This window comes from Caretta caretta, chromosome 7 (assembly GCF_965140235.1).
Source record: "Caretta caretta isolate rCarCar2 chromosome 7, rCarCar1.hap1, whole genome shotgun sequence".
Lineage (NCBI taxonomy): Eukaryota > Metazoa > Chordata > Testudines > Cheloniidae > Caretta > Caretta caretta.
The window spans coordinates 90,041,290-90,062,103 of NC_134212.1; the positions used below are offsets into that span (position 1 = coordinate 90,041,290).

General features: G+C 40.2%; 1 protein-coding gene across 3 annotated transcripts in view; it reads right to left on the reverse strand.

The window, feature by feature from the left end:
- Nucleotides 1-20,814, reverse strand: part of PRKG1 (protein kinase cGMP-dependent 1) — an 891,251-nt gene that overhangs the window by 526,842 nt on the left and 343,595 nt on the right. For all 3 annotated transcript variants that reach the window (XM_048859225.2, XM_048859224.2, XM_048859227.2), the window contains one exon: nt 10,844-10,957. In XM_048859225.2, the coding sequence (XP_048715182.1) occupies nt 10,844-10,957 (114 nt within the window). The remainder of the gene's footprint in view (nt 1-10,843; nt 10,958-20,814) is intronic.

Sequence of the window (20,814 nt, forward strand, 5' to 3'; positions counted from 1 at the left end):
TGTAGAACTTAAAATTTTGTCACATTTTATGTAAGAGAGAAAAATGAAAACCTCTAGAAGAGTTTTATGTATGTGCGTGCAACGCTCATGGACTGACAGCCCCAGAGACTGAAGTTATCACTTGTTCCCAGAATTGTTTCTGCACATCAACAGCACGAGGGCAAGTTTATTCCTTCAAATATTCTAAAATGCTTTAACCTTGCTAATTAGTTCCACTTATTAACGTGATTTTTAAAATTTACTTATAAACTAAGTATTGTATTCTCACCCATCACGAAGCATGTAGAGGGCCACTCATCCTTTTATAATGCAAAATGCATTGAGGCCTGATCTTCATTGAAGGCTTTGCAATGTTTTATTCTTTGACAAATATAAGTAATACTCGATAGACTTTAACCAAGTATCTGAATACCTAGAATGTATTGCTATCTTTCTTACAGCAATTTGATTGTTTCAATGAGCACTGAATAAACTTTCCACAGTAGGTTTATATAACAAACACAGTAAAAGACAACTTTCTATTACTAAGGCTTTAAAATGGTTCTTACCCTGAGTAGCTTTATTTGTTTTCATAGACAACTGAAAGTCTGTTGTCTTAGTTTTCTCAGCAAATTATCTTTGTCAATGTAATGCCATTCTCTGTAAATGTAGCTGGCTATTATGCTGGAGATGGATATCCAGAGGGCTCAATAAAGAGTAGTTCCAACTTATCCTAGCTTGCAGCAAAACAGAAAAATTGCTCCCCTAGCTCTGCAATATAGAGGTGATTTTTGTACAATTAGTATTGCTGATAGGCATAAAAACTGGAGCAATTATTATTCTTCTGTTTGCGGAGAAGCAATTTTAGTTCTAACAAAGAGACTTGCATAACTTATAATTTAATGTCTTTAGTTTATGATTCTCTAGTTTATTCATATTTAAAGTTCTTAAACATATGGATCTCAGTTCAGGCTAAGCGTAGCCCCCTCTGATTTCAGTACAGTTACATCTGCAGGTTTGTAGTTCATGAAGGGGCAATGGATATATATATATTATATATATATATATATATATTTAAAGAATTATGCCTACTCCAAAAAGTGTAATTTGGACACAGAGGACATCTCTTAAACACACAAAACATCTTTCTTTTGTGCATTGATAATCTATTCCATTCTTAACGCTATTTTGTTCTCAAAATTTACTTGAGTGTTAGAGCTATTGGGATTATTCTTTAAGAGTCATAACAACTATTGCACATTGTTCATGTGAAACAAATTTGCATTGGCTAAACAAGTCTACTCCTTTATCAAATATTGATTTTTTTAAAAAGCTTGATTATACATACAAGTTGAGTTTTTCACTTTGACTCACTACCTGCTACTGCTTCATTGTTAATGTTTCCTCATAAATAGAGTCACTTTCAATTTTTACATTATCTATCTTGGTCTCTCGCTCTCTTTCTGATTCTTCCAGTGGTAAATAAGGCTCTGCTTTCAGAGGAATAAGCAGAACAAAGTTTTCCTTTACTTAGTTCCCTAACAGGATGTAGAGAAAGTTCCTAATTAGCAAGGTGTTATCTATTAACCTCATTTTTTCTCCAGGGTGGTGGAAGAAGTATGACAGTGCAGGATCACTCTTCCTCATTACACCTAGAGATGATAACTGCATTTATAATTAATTGTTTTCTCTGTCAGTCGCCTGGAATGCATGCTGTTTCAGTTTCTTATTTAGAAGCATCTATATCATAAAATATTACGCTTGTGTAATCTGTGAATTAGTATGCTGCATTAGAAGTAAAATACCTGCTCTGACCTCTCCTTTTATCCCTACCTAATAGTATTTTTCTAAGATTTTTAGGTTTCTCACTTTTTGAACTGAGTTCTCATTCAGCAACTAGATTTTAATTTTTCACTTTCACAAAATATTTGTTACTGTTAAGTTTTGTGTTAGCAAAATGTTATATATCACAGCAGATTTGTTTGTAGGTCTTATAGGTCATGATCCAAATAACAAATAAAAAGTATAGTCTGGAGAATTGACAAAGGGGGAAGTCAGTGTCTTTCTTACATACACTCCATCCCCCTCAAGGACACTATCTTGCTTGTATCCAACGTTCATGACTCTGTAATAGGGGAGTTGATTGTTCTATGTTGTCCTTCCAACTGGTTTTCTGGGTGGCTTTGAATTATGTAGCTCAGCATGTGACTGAGTTGAGAGCGACTGGGCTGTGTGCAGCCAAGGTGTGTCTATACCAGGAGTCTTTCCACATGACTTTCCCTGAATCCCTTTCATCCAAACCACATTCTTCTGCTCAGGCCCAGATTAACCAATGTGTACTTGCAAAAAGAAAAGGAGGACTTGTGGTACCTTAGAGACTAACCAATTTATTTGAGCATGAGCTTTCGTGAGCTACAGCTCACTTCATCGGATGCATACCGTGGAAACTGCAGAACACATTATATACACACAGAGACCATGAAACAATACCTCCTCCCACCCCACTGTCCTGCTGGTAATAGCTTATCTAAAGTGATCATCAAGTTGGGCCATTTCCAGCACAAATCCAGGTTTTCTCACCCTCCACCCCCCCCCCCCCCACAAACTCACTCTCCTGCCGGTAATAGCCCATCCAAAGTGACCACTCTCTTCACAATGTGTATGATAATCAAGGTGGGCCATTTCCTGCACAAATACAGGTTCTCTCACCCCCTCACCCCCCTCCAAAAACCACACACACAAACTCACTCTCCTGCTGGTAATAGCTTATCCAAAGTGACCACTCTCCCTACAATGTGCATGATAATCAAGGTGGGCCATTTCCAGTACAAATCCAGGTTTTCTCACCCCCTCCACCCCCATACATACACAAACTGTACTTGGTGTTCTTACACAGTGCCCCTATCTCAGGAGGCCCCAGTGACTTGTGGGGAGGGAAGACAACTAAACAAAACAAAAGCTAATGAAAAACTGATTGGCTCTGTGACACCATGTGTCACACAACCACTTACTCAAATTTGGCTTAGTCTCACTGGCCCTCTCCCCATCATCATCATGATGGAGGAGCAGCCAGGCCAAACCACTGTGTTGGGTTGCAACACTGCTCACTCAAGTTTGGGCCAGCCACTCCTCCAGCATGATGGAGGCAGCCATGCCAAACCTGAGTGGCTTGGGGCCATGTGAGTGCAGGATTGGTGCTGGGAGAAAGTGGAGCCACCCTAGCCTAGGGCAGGAGTGGAGCTCTGAGCAAAGTAGGTGGGGATGAATGGGGATGAGTCAGTGGGGGGCTGAGAATGAGTTGTTCATGGGCTATGGGGTGAATGGGGAGTGTTGGAGGGCTGCAGGGTGAAGGGCTGGTGAGCAGGGTGTATGTCAGGGCAACTGAGATGTGCATGTGGGCTGTCAGGATAAGTGGGGGCTGGTGCAGGGTTGTAGGGGTATTTGGTGCTCAAAGGTGCCATATGTGTGGGGAAAGAATGCTTTGCTTTCTAGTTTATGTAAAGTATGCATAGGGTTCATTTCCATAATGCACTAGACCCCCAAATTATTTAATCCTGGCCTGCTTCTGCTAATAGCTGCATATGTTGCTGGTATTGGAAGAGCAATGGAATACCTCTCTAAACAACAACTGAATTTTGACTTCTGGCTTTGTTCCAACACTCAGCTGATGAACAGTGTTCAGAGATGCTTAAATGTACAACCACTTAGTAGCTCTTCGCCTCATACAACAACTTAACTTATAAGGTTAGGTGCAAAGGGAAGCCACTACGTATTGTTCAGGAGTAGGCAGAAATAGCTTGGAGGAAGTGGGGCTATAAAAGGATGTGAAGAAAACAGTATTGTAAAGGTCTCTGGTCCAGTCAGAAATCCAAAGCCATGAAGCAAGTACAACATGGACAGTGCAAGCTACTGCACCAATTTGCTTTCTCATGATTTGGCAAGCTACTTTTGGAGATGAGTAGGCTTATTCATACCAACCAATAACATACCCAGTCTTCGTCCTCTGTTGGATCTGCCAGCAAGATTGCTGATTAGCGTCAGTTGCAATGGTGTTTTTGTGGTGCAGACACTTGTCTACCTGCTCATTTTGAACAGTCTCTAGAGGACAAGACCTCTTAGTCACCATCTCAATCTGTCAAATTTGTGCCAGTGATTCTGGAGTGAAATATTAAGAATCCTATTGCTATCTTGCTCCTTAGAATACATTTATTTGGCATAAGTATTGTAGCTACAAATAAAACAAACAAAAAAAATCCACATTTGCTATGTAGAATACTAATAAAATACTAAAATGCTCCTTTTAGAATTAATCCTACAAACAATGTGGTCTCTGAGTGACCTGAAACTACAGTTTTAACTGTTACCATTTTAAGAAGTTAAAGTAGTTTCCCATGTAGATGATGCAATAATAATGTAGGATATATAGGTGATCAGAAGTCTATCCGTGACAAACGTTGCTCCATGCAGAGGGTTAAAGTGACTACCAAATATAGAGCGATGCATATCTGCAGAAATTAAAAACCGGGGCTGTTTTCCCTTTATTCTGGCATACTACTAGGATCAGGTTGGTAATTTCAACATGAGTTCTCATGATTTCAAGGAACAAGGGAAGAAGGCAAACACTGTTGAAGTTCAGTCCTTTCTGCTATGTTTCTACTTTCAGCTGTCTGCAGCTTCAAGTTTTGTATTTTGGCCTTGAAAGAACTTTGAGTGAAACACAATTCAAGAAGAGTAGTCAGTTTTGCTTTAGAGGTATTTGTGGTGAAAGTGAAATCATGGGCCAGCAAAGTACTTGAGAAAAACCATGATAATGACACACTTGGAGACATATAAAGGGGACTCTCCACATTATATTGTAAACTGAGAATCCTCGCTAATGGATCAGTGTAGACTAACACAGAATGTAGCCCCATTAATAACATTATTATGGACAAAATCAAAGTGGAAGTATCCATACAAAGAAACATGACGAGATTGTTCACATTTTGTGACATATCAACACATGAGGCCCCAAGGTGCTGTTGAGCATTATATGACTGCATTGCATATGCAATTGAATATTTGTTGGAACTTTATTCTCATTCAAAGAAGGTAGGACATTTTGTGAAAAGGACAGTGGCAACTTGTCCCAATGCCAGCTCAAAGGAAAAAAAAGAAAAATGTTGAAATATAATGAAAACTGATTATACAACAATTGATTTGAAACCATGGTGTGTTCTGAACTGCTGGATGCCAAGAGTAGGAAACCTTCAAAGATATTGTGATATTTAGAGACCAAACATCAGTCATGGAAAACATTGGAGAAAAAAAAAAGACTAGATTTCTCAAATTGGAAATGTCAATATTCATATATATTTCAGGCAACTGAGCCGGTATCTCTACAAATAGCTTGCAACGTAAGGTGTACACCTCTCAAAAGCTCTTATCCTTTCCTGCACAATAGATATGACTTTAAAAGCTATCGGAGGCATAAAATATCTACCAAACTGAAAACACTTACGTTGCTGATTATACTTTCATGTCTTATTAATAAGATGACCAAGGATGTCCAAGAACAACAGCTTTCAATTCTCAGGAAAAGTGACTTTTCAGCAAATTATCTTGATAAGTCAGTCAACTGAAGGCTCTGGTGTTAAGCCTGCCCTTGTAAGGTATATTTCTGGTGTTTCTGCTGAAGACAATATCCTCTTTTATGCTAGGACACACAACAGGTGAATGCAGATTCAGGACATTTCATGGAGTAGTCAAAGATTCTCACTTTCAGCTGGAGTGATGTGGTGCAGTGCCCATGCATGGTGCCAATGCAACAAGTAAGAACAAAATCCTTATTACACAGATCTCAAACATTGTACCTATGTCTCATAGTTTCACTGTTTCATAGACCATCAGGCTTGTGCTTCTAAGAAAGAGTTTAAAAATGTGTGCTACTAGTGAGCTTCAATAAAGGTCATCCAATGAATTCTGGACAGTTTAAATTGCTCTGCAATGGCATGAGTTTCCTGCAGCTGCAACTCCTGTAATACTAATGTGAGGTAGCACTTATTAGATGAAGTACCAGTTTGACACTCTGAATTCAGAGTACACGTGCTGGTTTCTCTGAATGATCAGCTATCAACCCTTTCTAAAACCTTCAATAATTTATCTTGGGTGGCATGCTTAGCTTACCTTGATGACATCTAACGAGTGGAGCTGTTCTCTCAGAACAGAATATGAATGATCGTTTCATGCATAATGGGGTAGAAGCATTCATCAGACAGCTTGGAAATTGGTAATACTGAGCACAAGGAAGAAAGGGATTAATTTCTTCTTGCTTCAGACTTCATGAGGGAACTGAATAACCAGGCAGGAATGATCAGGAAATCTCATCAGCACTCCAGGGAACTTCAAACCCTGCTTAGGACTATTTTCCCAGTGAATCACACCTTCATTCAATCTGATGTTTACTTAGCAGCACTGATTAGGTGTTTCTAGCAGTGTCATACAGGGACTGGTTCTTAGCCTTATGTTATTTAATATTTTTATTAATGAACTGGAAGAAAACAAAACCATTTATGATAAATGTTGCAGATGGCACAAAGATTGCAGGAATAGTAAATAATAAAGAGGATAGGTCTCTGATATAGGGCTTTCCAGGTTGCTCAGTAACCTGGATGCAAGGAAACAATGTGTGTTTTTATATGGTTAAATAAAGTCATATCTAAGAACAAAGAAACAATGTAGGTTTGCAAGATGGTGGAACTCTGTCACGGAAAACAGTGGCTCTGAAAAGGACTTGGGGCTCTTGGTGGATAATCAGTTGAACATGTACTCCCAGTGCAAATCCATAGCCAAAAGAGCTAATGCAATCCTTGGATGTATAAATAGAAGAATCTTGATTACGAAGGTTATATTACCTCTATATTTGGCACTGGCATGGCCATCAATGGAATACTGTGTCCAGTTCTGGTGCTCATAATTCAAGAAGGATGCTGACAAATTGGAGAGGTTTCAAAGAAGAGCCACGAGAATTATTAAAGGAATAGAAAATATGCATTATTGTTATAAACAAGTTGAGCTGCTTGAGTCTATCTAAACAAAGAGAAGGTTAAGGGGTGGCTTGATCACAGACCTACATAAAGAACAAAAATATCTGAGCATAGATGACCCTTCATTCCACCACACTTAAGTATAACAAGTTCCAGTGGCTGAAAATTGAAGCTAGACAAATTCAGACTAAAAGTAAAGAGTAAATTTTTAACAATGAGGATAGCTAACCATTGGAATAGCTTACCAAGCATTGTGATAAACGTATCCAGTAATGGAGAATCTAAATGGCTGTTTTTTTTCCCCAAAAGATATGCTGTAGTACAAACAAATTCATTCTGGGAAGTCCTATCACCTGTGGTATACAGAAGGTCAGACTAGATGATCATAGTAGTCTCATCTGTCTTTATAATTTAAGCCTGGGCCATGGCAAGACAAAATGACAGGCCTCTTCTGTGAGAGCTCCCTGCAATTCTCTATCTAGCTAGGAAATCAGCAGATTTTGGTTGTTGCTGAAGGAATGCCTATATTTAGTTGTCAGAGCCTTGAACATTTTCATCACAATTTCTTTCTTTTATATCGCATGTCAAGTTACTTTTAATTGGAAGTGATGAAAAAAAGAATTGCATTCACCAGTTGATCACAAGAGACTTAAATCTGTTTATTTCCCTATTTTAACCAGCCGCGGAACACCTTTCATCAGTAAGACAGGTTCATTCATCACATTCATGTGTGAGTGTATTTAAAGTGTTGTACCTTTTATTAAAATTTGCTTTTACAAACTTTATAAGTAGTTATTTCTGGTATGGTTGGGATTGCCAAATTTAATCTGCTCATGGTTAAGTTTGAGGTCCTGAATAGGAGGAGGGAGAGGCATGGGGACAGTGGTTTACAACAGAAAGTTTTTCTTTTAACTTTTTTTCATAAAAGACAAAATATGTCCCTTGGTATATTTTATAATCACCATCAGTAAAATCAGATGAATGTTTACTTTCATCACAGTTATTCAGTCAACCTACTTCCTCAAATAAAGGATTAGCAACTTACTCTCCAAGGTACTTGTTTCAGCTGAATCATTCCCCTCAGACTAAAGGATTAGCAACTTACTCTCCAAGGTACTTGTTTCAGCTGAATCATTCCCCTCAGACTTATCATTTTTACTAGCACTTAACTTTCTAGAGTTTTAACAAGTATGTTTACTTATTGTTTAAACACAGAAAAAATAAAAAGCCCACAGATATTTTAATAAGATTGTCAGTGGTTATTGTTATAATTTAACTTTATTAGTCAATAATGTCTCCTAAACTGTTCCATGCACCTAAAAATCGTGGATATATACATGTAGGTCTAGCCAAAATGGCTCCAAAAAAGTCAAATGGTGACCTCACATGTCACTAGACTTGAAAGGATATAGAGCTGATTATAGTCATGACTGCTACTCACTTACTAGTGCAATAATGAGAGAGAGAAATTGCATTAAAGTCACTTGTTAGCATTCTAAATGAGATTACATTCACAACAGCTGCCTATAGAAGAAGGTGCATAATTACTACCATTTTAATATGCCAGTGGGAAAGCAAGAGAATGCTGCTTAATAATGCTTCCTACTTCTTTCTTAAGGAAAAGGTCTTTCAGGGTGGCAATAGGACTGACTTTACTCGTGCCCCTAATTTAATAAGCAAAGAAAGATGCAGTTACAAGTAGGCACCAATCAACAGTTTAGAAGAAGGCTAATGAGAAAGGACAGAGTGAGAAATAATAAGTATAATAAAACGAACAATGACTAGCAATACAGTTACTGTTTTTTTGTCTGTTCATTTGCTGGCTGGAAATGAACAGCATACAAAAGTCAACATTAATGATAACAAACAAACAACTATCTCCTTATTTTCTATTTTAGAAATTCATTGTCTTCCTCTCATTCCCATTCTCTTGCAATGACATATCACTGATTACTTGGGCCACACTGTCTGTGACTGTGAAGAGCTTTGGTTTTCCAGGACATTTAACTACCTTTACCTTTCTGTTATTTCTGCCATAATTCTGCTTTTTTTTTTAGGCTGGGGATTTTCAATTTTTTTTCTTCCACACAGAGTCTGACATGTCTCATTGGTTTCTATATTACCTTTTTCTTCCATACTCTTCCAATTACCTATCTACCACCACTGCCTTAAGATAGTCTTTAAAACAAAAGTATTCTTTATTTGTTATCTCTTATAGAAACCTTGTGAGTCTATATTTCACAGGTCATCACCATCCTCTTATTTTCAAGATCAGAAAGGGCTGTCAGTGTATTTTACCATCCCTGGTTCTGAATGTGTGATTACAAGTCTGAATGACCTCTTGTAATCTCATTTTACATGACACATTTTTTTTAAAAAGTTCTCATGTATGAGGTGAAAATTTCCCTCACACCTCTCAACACATTTTTGCACAGCATGTTCATAGAACACATTGTTTTACAGAGGAACAATGGAAAATGGCAACTGAATTTAACATGGGGATGAGCACCATCCAGTTGCTTGTCAGCTTGTGTTGCGAAAAAAGGACTTTTAGAATCAGGGGCATTCCAATATACATTAACTAGCTATTTCATAGAGTTGAAATTGACCTGTCCAGAAAAATACGTATCTCCAATTCTTATAGAATTCTTTCTGAAGGCTAAACCTGTAAGCTACTGGACATTTTCTTATCTGGTGCAACCACATTTGAAGTTCCAGCATCCTCATCATATAATACGTAGCCATGGAGTGGGGAAAATAAAGACAGGAACGTGCCATTCTGTGTCCATATCAATACCAAAGCCACGTTTGGCTCCACACTGTGGTGTGTTGGCTGAGAATGTGTCTTGGAGTGCAATGGGAGGTCTGGAGTGCAATGGGAGACTACGGAGATACTAAATCCTATGGTAACCTTAGAAAGAGAACTACCCACGTTTTCAAGACCTGAAGTCATATGGTATGATTATCTCAGTCTTTGCCCTCCTAGCCAGACTCTTCGTTATCAAACTTCTGATCCTTGGGGCCCCTGCTTAACCCTCAGAATGTAGCAAGAAAAGGCACTGAATTAGCCACAGGCTGCACTTTTGTATGAGCTAACGTAAGTCACAACACAAATGTGGGATGTTTCTACTAGAACAAAGTCGGAGCTGAATGTCATGCACAAGTGAGACATTTTCTTCCTTTCTTCTTCAAACTCATAGTGCACTCAATAATCATCATAAAAAGACTTAAATTAATGCATAAAATAAGCAGCTTCATCAGGGGGTTCAAACCAAACAAATGAAATCACTGTCAGTGAAGCTCGTTGTTGGACTTTCCTAGCAGAAGTAGAAAGTGAAACAATGGAATGATAAAGTGGACGATGCCAAAACAGTTTATATCTATTAGCTGCCATCAGCCTCTCCAACATACAGAAGAGGGAGAGTTCATTATACTTCGGTGACAACCTGGTTACTGAAGTTCCTTTTGTTTCATATGGGAAAATATTCTTTCATTTTCATGAGTTTAAAGAGCTTGAGTGGAGGAAAATGTATTGCAGATACAACACAACTTAAGAAGTTAGAAACTTGGCTTTTCTTTTTTATAAAGTCCTTCCAGCAAAGAAAACCTCAACTCTGCTGAAATGCAAAGAATGAAACACATACCAGGGTACAACATATTCATGCTACAATATCCAAAATTTGGAGAAAGGGGACTGAATTAATAAAACTGAAATATTTTAATAATGTTTTTCAGTCAAGAACCCCCTATGAAACTGATAACTGATCTAAGCGTACTCAAGTCAAACATTAATAGCTGTGTAAATATTCAGAAGCTTTCAAATTCTAAAATTGTCTTACTTTTGACGGTTGCTGTCCGGGTGCAATTGTAAAGGATGGCTAGCTCCCCAAATACTTTGCCAGGTCCCATGGTACACAGTTTCACGCCTTCTTTTGTCACTTCAACCTTTCCATCTGTGGGGGAAAAAATACCATTTTAAGTTGCAAGCTTCTTTCTCAGCTATGTTCTGAAAATTTGTTCTAGATAAAATGTAATTGAGAGTACCAGAATCCTTTAATTCTAAAACTAATGTAAAAGTATGTTACAGAAAGGGAATTATATCATAATCCTTAGAAAAAATTATTTTATAAATAAAGCTTATAAAGAGGTATTGATTATTGAAGTTTCTTAATGGAGACAAAAGCTTAATGGCATACTAGAACAACATGTAGTTTATTTTACGTAAGCCTTTCAAGTGAAATTCTCTCAGATGTTTTGTATTAAAAATCAGGAGATTCACGTTTAACATCATACATGAAAAACATATTGACAAATTTTGCTCTATTTTAACAGAAAAAGTAATCCTTGGAAACATTCATCCATGAATAAGGCAGCTATCATCAAAAGGAAAATTACTTTGACTCATGGTCATTATTTAATTCACATTTTAGAGTATCTTTTTTTTCTCGGACAAGTCTGCTTTATCTGCTTACCAACAGTACTCATATAGTAGGACTATACGGAGTATTTAAAAGAAAGGGCTGCGGAGAAAGAAAGGAGGTCAGTGCCAATTTATATTCTTCGAATAATTACTGAGAAAAGACTGCCAGAGGAGGAAAATTGAAAGAAAACAGCCACATCACCTACTATATGCATACTGGTTTAAAAATAGTGTTGAAGTACGATTCATAAGGGACAACATGAAAAGTAAGTATAGTAAAATGTGGGGGGAATGCATGGGTTATTATGCCCAGTGTTGCCATTTATAGTGAGACAAAAGCTCACAAGAAAGGGAAACAAGACAGCAGTGAATAATGAAGAAAAAAAGACGCAACCAACCAAAAACCCCAACACCACCTACACACTCACTCACACACACACACACACACACACACACACACCTTAACTATTGCTCTCTTTCTGGAGTAGGGTTCTACAAATGTAGCTTTCTTCCCCCAATTCCACAGGCAAAAACCTTTCTACAGAATGTCTGCTGGCAAGAATTAGTGAAATTTCATATGCCTCATGAAAATTCTGGTGCAACAGGCATGAGTGGCATCATGAACTATAATTTATATGAGAAGTTACATCCTATTCCCCCCACCCGGTCATTAAAACACAGTTAAGGTTGAACGTGAATTTTATGGGAATCAATATATAGTACCCTTGCAAAAATATTATACAGTTTACAAAACTTCTAAACCTTTAAAAAATAATGAGGAAATTATTATTGCCCAGCTTATCTGGGTAGTTCACTTAATCATCTCCCTGCCTTTGTGGGGGCCTCAGGCATTGGTGCACCTTGCTCCCTCCCATTCTCTGCCTGTGACACATAATAGTCTACTCTTCTATAGGTCATAATACTTTGGTCTAATTTTGGTTGTTGGGTTAAGTGCTCAGATGCTGGGTGGTGGTGGTGGCCTGTGATATATATAGGAGGTCAGTTTAGATGATCTAGTGGTCCCTGCGGGCCTTAAACTCTATGAATGAATAGACAATTCCATATTGCCATTCAACTCTTCATCACTCATGAACTACTGAATAAAATAATCTGGTCTGTGTTTTGCAGAAGGTCAGACCAGATGATCTTAATGGTCTCTTTTCACAAAAGCTACACTGCCCATCTTTGAGAACCACTTCCACTTGGCTGAATAGGCTGCTGTGATCGAGAGCTGCCATGCCAAAAGGGGGCTCGGATACACTCAATGAAGCCACACCAGATGTAAGTATAACCGGTTTTATTGCCAAAATACAATAAGCTACCCAGCCTTCACGCGTTACTAAATACATGCTTTCCAGCACGCAAGCAGGCAAGCAAGAATCAATGCTTATGCCCCTTCTGCTACAGACAATCCTGGACCCTCCAGCTTGTCCTTGAGGGCTCAAAGCAGGCACTGCTCCAGCATGGGGAGTTCCTGGGCACCCACATGGCCAAGGTCCGCAGGTGAGACTGTTCGTCTAAAGCAATTCTCATAGCCATTTTTATCATCACCTCTTTCTCGGGGGCATACACATCCACAAGCAGGCTCTGGCAGGAAACACTATTGCTTTCTATTCCCACACTTAACACTCTTGGGCCTTGCTTATCTCTTCACTTCTTTATCCAGTTGGAGTGGCTGCAAGCCAGCCCGGCCAGTCAAAGACAGCTCACTACTAGCTCCACCCGGACTATTCTGTAATAACAGGCCAAGGTAACTTGCGATCAGGCCCAATAAGAGCACCCTATTATTAAGCAAGATTTGCCAGATAGGAATGATGTTCAGAAGCTCTTCCTCATCAAACCATGCAGCTTCCACATTGTGAGATTGCAGAGAGCTGAATGCAAAACCTGACTGGGACAGTGAATCGGGAAGTTGGGGTAAAAGAGGAAGGGATACAGGAGCTTAACTGATAACATGAGGAACTGGAGAACCAACATTGCCTGAGCCATGATGGAGCAATGAGAAAGAGCAAGTTCAACTTGAGAAATGCCTGTGGGATGAGCAGAATGGGAGGGGAAACCATACAGTAGTGCTGATTCTCAGCTCAAGCGAAAAGCATCAGTCAAGGAGCTTGGACTGAGAACTCTTCAGGAGCAAAACAACAGCTTTTCTTGTCATCTCTCATGGGGAACAGGTCAATCATCAGGATTCCCCAAACTGAAAAATGGTCTGCAGGACACGGGGCTTCAGAGACCACTAGTGATTCAGGTGGAAATTTCTGCTGAGGTGAACCTCCAGGTGATTCTGATTCCCCAGTAAATGATTAGCCAAGAGATAATATTTTCCCTGAAACAAGAAAGGAAGTCCTGATTGCTTCTTGTTGCAGCACACTGGCGTCTACTCCCCCTGGTCTGTTCACATAACACACTACAGTGGTATTGTCGGAGAGTATGAAAACTAAGTTCCTGCTGTGATCATCAAAGATCTAACAAGCATTCTAGATGGCATGAAGCTCAAAGATCTGTTCTGACCACAGGCCTTGAACTGTCAGAGATCCCAGATTCTGTCCCTCACCTAGTAAGGAGCCATCGGTGACCATAGTCCTGGCTGGTGGGAACTGACTGAAAGGAATGCCCTCGCATACATTGTAAATTGTCTGTCACAGTAGGGAGTCCAGGACTGGCGGGGAAGTTGGACCTGTGCAAGGGATGACGAATCAGATGATAGACTGACTTTAGCCACATCTGAAGAGGATGCAAGCACAGCCTGGCATATTGGACTACTTGTGTTCACACAATCATATGGCCTACCCAGCTGTGGTTTAGGCTTAAGACTGCAGCTCCAGACACAGGTGGCAAATTGACTGGAATTGCTCAGCCAGTAGAAATGCTCTTGAGCTTAAGTTTAGCAGGGTCACAATTAACTCAATTCTTTGAGTTGGAACCAGTGCTGACTTCCCACTGTTTAGGCCTAGATGATCAAGTAGGCATAGCGTGAAGTGAACATGACAGAGGACTTCTTCTCTGGACTTTTCCCTCATCCAGATGCAGGAAGATATGAATTCCCCTCTTCCTGAGGTATGCTGTTATCATAATCATACACTTGATAAAATCCAGGAGGTGCAAGACAGACTGAAAGGCTGCAAAGTGTCCTGCTAGTGCTGGCCAGCCATGACGAGCATGAGTAACTGCCTGAAACTAAGAAGGATTGCTACGTGGAAATAAGCATCCTGAAGGTCCAGGGCAGCAAACCAGTCGCCATGATTTAAAGCTAAGGAGGATAGTTGTTAGGGTGATGTATCTGATGTATCTGTTGAAATCACGGAGATCAAGGATAGTTCTTATCCCTCCCCTGGGCTTTGGGATCAGGAAATACCAGGAGTAGAACTCCCATCCCCAATGCTGAAGGCGGACCTTCTCTACAGCCCCCAATGTCACTGGAGACTGAACCTGCTTGAGAAGCAGAATCTTGTAAGAGGGGTCCCCGAAGAGGAATGGGGTATGGGGGGGTAGAGAGGACGGATGGAGAGGAACTGTATGGCATAACCCAATCTGGCGGTGCTTAGAATCCAGGTTGTTCATGGTAATTGAGTCCCAAGCAAAAATGAGCCAGCCAGTCCCCCAAGAAGGGACAGAGAAGGAGAGGTCACCACTCCTGTCCAGGACACGAGTCAAAATGGGCCCTTCCTGAATGCCAGTGGATGGGGTGTGGGGGGGATGGGGGAGGCCAGCTGGTTAAACCCAGAACCAGAGGACATTCTCCTCTGGGATCTGTGGCCATTCCTGGAGTAGCCCCACTGCCTTACAGGAAGGGAGGACTATCCAAAGAAATTCTGCAAGCGGTATTGCTGTGGTTGCTCCTATTCGTGGCGTTTCTTCACAGCTGGGGTATATACTCCCAAAGAACACAAAGTAGCTCAGGAGTCTCTAAAAGAGTGCAGTGTTTCATCTTTTTTTTCTGAAAACAAAACTCGTCCATCAAAAAGTAAATCTTCAGTTGTCTGCTGCACTTTGGGAGCAATGCCTAAATACTACAGCAATGAGGCCCTCCTCATTGTCACAACCAATTCTTAATTCTGGATGAGGCATCCGCCACATCCAGAACCCATGCAATGAGGTCTTGGCCATCATATAAGCCTTGTAAAATTAATTCCCTAAACTCTTCGCTGAGGCTTCTGGCAACTTATCCACAAGTTTAGATATGGCCACCCAATTAACAAAGTCCTATGTAGAATGCAATACCTGCTGGTTCACAAAGCACATCTGCAGGGAAGAAGAAGTATAAATCTTTCTTGCCATCAAGTCCATCCTCTTGGACTTTTTGTCATTAAGTGTGGATTTATACCAGGGGTCTCAAACTCAAATGACCATGAGGGCCACATGAGGACTAGTACATTGGCCCGAGAGCCACACCACTGACTGTCCCCGCCCACACTCCACCCCTTCCGTGAGGCCCCGCCCCTGCCGCACCTCTTCCCACCCCTTCTCAGCCCCCATTCCAACCCCTTTCCTGAATAGGAGTCAGCGGGGTCAGGATAGCAGGAGGTCAGAGTCAGGAGACAAACTGGAGGGTCAGAACCAAAAGTCAGATGCCAGGAAATCAAGACAGGAGAGCAGAACAGGGCACAGAGTCCAGAACAGAGTGGAGTCAATTTGTTCAGACAGCTACCTTTTCCTGCTACTGGCTTAAGGAGGGCCAGCAGGCCAATCAGCTGCTCTGGGACTGGCAAAAAGGATTTCAGCTGCAGACCCTCAAACTGGGGCTGAGCTTCACAGGTCTCAGGTAAGCAAGCATCAGAAGGATGTCAGATGGAGGGTTGAAGCGTGGCTGCACCTATAAACCCTGCAGGCTCAGATTGAAGGCAGGTCTGATGCCTCCTGGTATGCTGTCAATGTGGAAATAATTGGCACTGGCATCATCAGTACCAGACTCAATGGACACCTCCTGGCTGGTAATGGAGTTGAGAGTACAGGCACAATACTAGGAAGTGGTTGGACAGATCTGCTCCATCCTATGTGCCAGATGGTGTACTATGCCAACCAGCGCTCCTCTTAGTAAATGAGGAGGAGTCTTCCTGAGCCCTGAAATGGTCCCAATTTTGTTTTATGGGACTTCTTTCTTGCCATCTTCTTTGGGGAAAACACCATAGCCTAAATGTAGAGCAACATCACTTGCTGGATTTGAAGTCAACTGCAGATCAGACAAAGGCCTTGGTGCCAAAGGAGGTCTCATAGCCTGCTCAAGAAGGTGCTGCTTCAGCCACAAGTATCTCACAAGTCCTCTTTGTGAACGACTTGCAGATGGAGCACAGGTCTTTAATGCATCCTTCACTGAGACAAGAAGCACCTCATTGTGATGCCCTCATTGCCTCCCCCACTCCCAACTCACAATGAGGGCATCGCACAGGGCAGTCAATTACTCTAATACTATATTAAACACAAATTTTTACATAAGGTACTAAGTACTATATACTTGAAAAAAAATGATCAGAAAACGACCAAAAGCGTGAGGTGAAAACACCACACAGAGTATGAACTCTCACCATGGGTGGTGAGAAAGAAATGAGTGAGTCTGGGCAGTCCTGGCCTTATAGGGATGCTGTTAGGCAACTCCCGTGTGCTCTGTGCACCGGCACATAAATGGAATACATGGCTGCATCTACTTCAAGAATACAAAATCTACATACATTTACATAAACCTAAGCCACCCTATAAACACACACATTTCAGAACAAGCAGAACAATCATTCCAATACTATCCATATTATTATTCTGTTCTATCAACATCTCACACTACGAGAAAACATATAGAACTCTGACATAACTTAATGTAGCATTTCCTTTTTAGATAGTTAACAAATAATTCAACACTAAACATCAACCAAATATTTCTATTATGGAATAAAATGTGTGCATGGAGTGGTTGATGTTCAATTGGGGTGGACAGTATAAATTGAATGAGGTTTATAGTGAGCAATGAAGGGGGAATCTGTTCTTTTTCAGACTTTAATGTTTGGGTGATTTTTAAAGGTGTATAATTTTTCTACCAAAAGTGTTATTTTGGATAATTGGTGTATGAGTTGGATTCCAATTAAATGTAATTTCAACCCTATCTTTTTAAAGCAAACTTTTTATGCGAGAATAAATGCTATTTTATTTCTATTATTTCAGATTATTTTTGTATTACGTACAGTACATGGACATTTTCCAAGGCACTGATACAGTAAGGTGCTTAGCCCATGCCTAACTTAAATCATGAGAGTAATCTCATTAACATCAATGGAGCTACTCACATGTTTAAAGTTAGGCACTCGCTTAAGTACCCTACTGAATTGTTTTGTTTTTTGTTGCACCTAAGTTTGGTATTTAGAATTCATGTTTGATTGTTCTCAAACAATAACAATAAACAAACAAATGAGATGTAATCAGCTGATCACCTCTGCCAATTTTGACTTTACATGAATGTAACACTTTTTTGCTTACATTAAATCAGTGGCCTCCACTGAGTCATGCATGAGTCAAATGGCCATCTCAAACAAGCATATTCACACTTGTGTGTGCACAGATTTGTGCATCACACACACACCCCTTGAATATATCAACTTCTGGTCCACAGTTGAATATAGTGGAGGCTGTGTTTAATGAAGAACCAACATGCCCTTCATGATACTTTGAAAAATTCAAGAAAAACTGTGTAAAAAACACATCTATTCCTAAAGTGTTAGAGCGTAGGATAGGCACACATAGCTTCTTTGTGTATATCACTCCTGTGCATGCATACTGGCTGCTTACATGTGTGTATTTATGTAATAAATCCTCAAACTACGAATCAGTCTTGTGGTTTCACTGCTGTGCAATTGATAAGGTGGAACTCATATCAAAATCTCAGAGTGTATTTACTACTGTGCTATTCAAATAAACTATGCGACGTAAAACTAAAACAAATATTGCAAGAAATGGCTTATCTCCATGATCTGTTTGAAATAGCAATATGCCAAAGTGAACTACAAAACTTCTAATGCATGGTAGCAGGGTACATGCAGGCAGTTACTGTGCAGCAAAAGCTAGAGTACTGTACGGTTATTCCTTGGCTTGCCATGCACTAACAGACAGCGTAAACCAGCCCAAAGAAAAATTCAGCTTCATATTTGAGAAAAAGTATAGAAACAATCACCTTAAAAATCACAGTTTGGGTCAAGTTATTCATTTAATCATGTATTTTACATGCTTTGTGTAGGTTGTATTAACAATGAGATACCACCATTGAGTGTGTACATTAAATAGGCGGGAAAAGATAAACTGTTACAGGTAGCTTTTGTTATTAGAGTCATCTGAATTAAGAAAAACAAAACAACGGTTGCATATCATTGTTTCTTGACAACAGAAATTACGTAAAGGTGCAGCAGCCCCGAGGCTTGGCTTTGCTTTTAATGCACTACTGACAGACTCCTGAAGGCAGCTGTTCTCTGTAGGGAAGTACAAAAAGAAAAAAAAAGAATAATGAATAATGGCATGGTGCCAGATTATGTATCTAGGATTATGTAGAATGAAGGAAATTAAAGATCCAAACCGAGTCCAAGACAGAAAAAGTTTATACATGCTGTTCACATTTACCACATGTTTTGTTTATAGGAAAGCAATGAATTGACAAAAGCAGACCTTTCTTGTGATAACTCCTCCATGTATTGTACAGTAAATACCACAGAGAGCAGCATCAGCAGTTTCTCAAACAAATTGCTATGTGTCTTTCCTTTAGATTATAAAAACAGTTAAATCTAATTTCACTTAAATTTACTATCATGCACTGAAGCCAGGCTGCCATTGCAGAGAAGAGCGGTTGCAGAGCAGAGCTTTAGAAGATTAGAAACAACCTGCCCAAAAGAGAAAAACAATCTCTTCTATGTCCCTTTTGTAGAAAAGTAGCTTAATACTAGAAGAACTACTATGGATAGACTCACATTTTCTTCAAAAGCTGCCTCAATCCCACATGTGTAAATAATCCTGGGTAGTAGAATAAACCTGCAATACTGAGACCAAATCTTTCACCATCACCACAAAAGAAACCCCAATCTATAATCAGCAGCAGTCTCAAGCATCATCACCCATGTTATTAGCACACAACACAGTTGCAGCCGCCTAGGAGGGCTCTATGGAATTCTCTTGGGAAGCTGTTTTCCAGTTACTGTGGATCAGTACAGCATCGGGTGCACAATTTTGCAGGTCCTAACATAACAGCAGGAAATAAATTGTATGTCAATGCTGTAAATGTGAAAGGGGAAATGAAAGTCTAAAGATACTGTGTTACTCAAACCAGATATTAATACTTGCCACTGATTATGGCCTGTAAATCATCCACTGCCAAATACCCAATAAACAATGTGTTCATCAACATACATAATAAAGAGGGATGAGTGGAAATGTTAGAATGTATAGTAGAACACAGCAGAATGCATAGAAGACCAATGGTGAAGTCCCAGGCTAACTGAAATTTGTGGATCTTGCCACTGATTTCAAATGGGCCAGAATTTCACTCCTGGTATTCATGGTCTATGCCTTAGGCACACAGCTTTTGGAAATTTTTCATTTAATAACTGCATTAAAATCTTTATTTCCAAGATGTATTTTATTCTAGTCTGTTGGAGTGGTTTGAGACCATGTACAGTAAAAGCTTTGTTATCCGGCATGTTGGGAGAATGGGGGGATGCTGGGTAGTCAAAAATTCCAGTTAACTAAGAGTAATACTTACCAATGGAGGGAGTGAGTTCGAATGCGGGATGGGGATCAGGGCTGGGGCACAGTCTATGGGAGGGAGTTTGGATGCGAGAGGAGGCTTGGGGTGCCGGATCCGGGAGGCACTCACCTTGGACGGCTCCCTGCAATTGGAGACGTGTCGGCTACTCCAAGGCAGAGACGTGGCTAGGCAGCTCTGCACGCTGCTTCCACCCACAGCCAGCGCTTGGGGCAGGTGGAGGCAGCGCAAGGAGCCCCCATGGCTGTTCCACCACCTAGGAGTAGCAGGGACATGTCGCCACTTCCGGGGAGCCACACAGAGCCAGGCAGGGAGCCTGCCAGCCCCGTGCCAACCAGACTTCTAATGGATATCTGAAATGCTGGTTTCTAGAGCTTTCTGGGTGGTAAAGTGCGAGATAACACAGCTTTTACTGTACTGTTATTCCACCTGATCAGTTAATAGATGTCACAATTTCCAGTGCTTCTCCAAAAAAATTCAGAATGTGAAAGTACATACTTGGTACAGCCTTGCAGAGTTTTGCAGGATTATTAGAGGATTTTGCAGAGTTTCTGCAGAGCTACAGCATGGATATTTCCACAGAGTGCTCTGCAGAAAGGATAATGACAAATATTTACAAAGTGAATGACTTTGCCTGACTGTTTACAGCTCATAAATGGTTT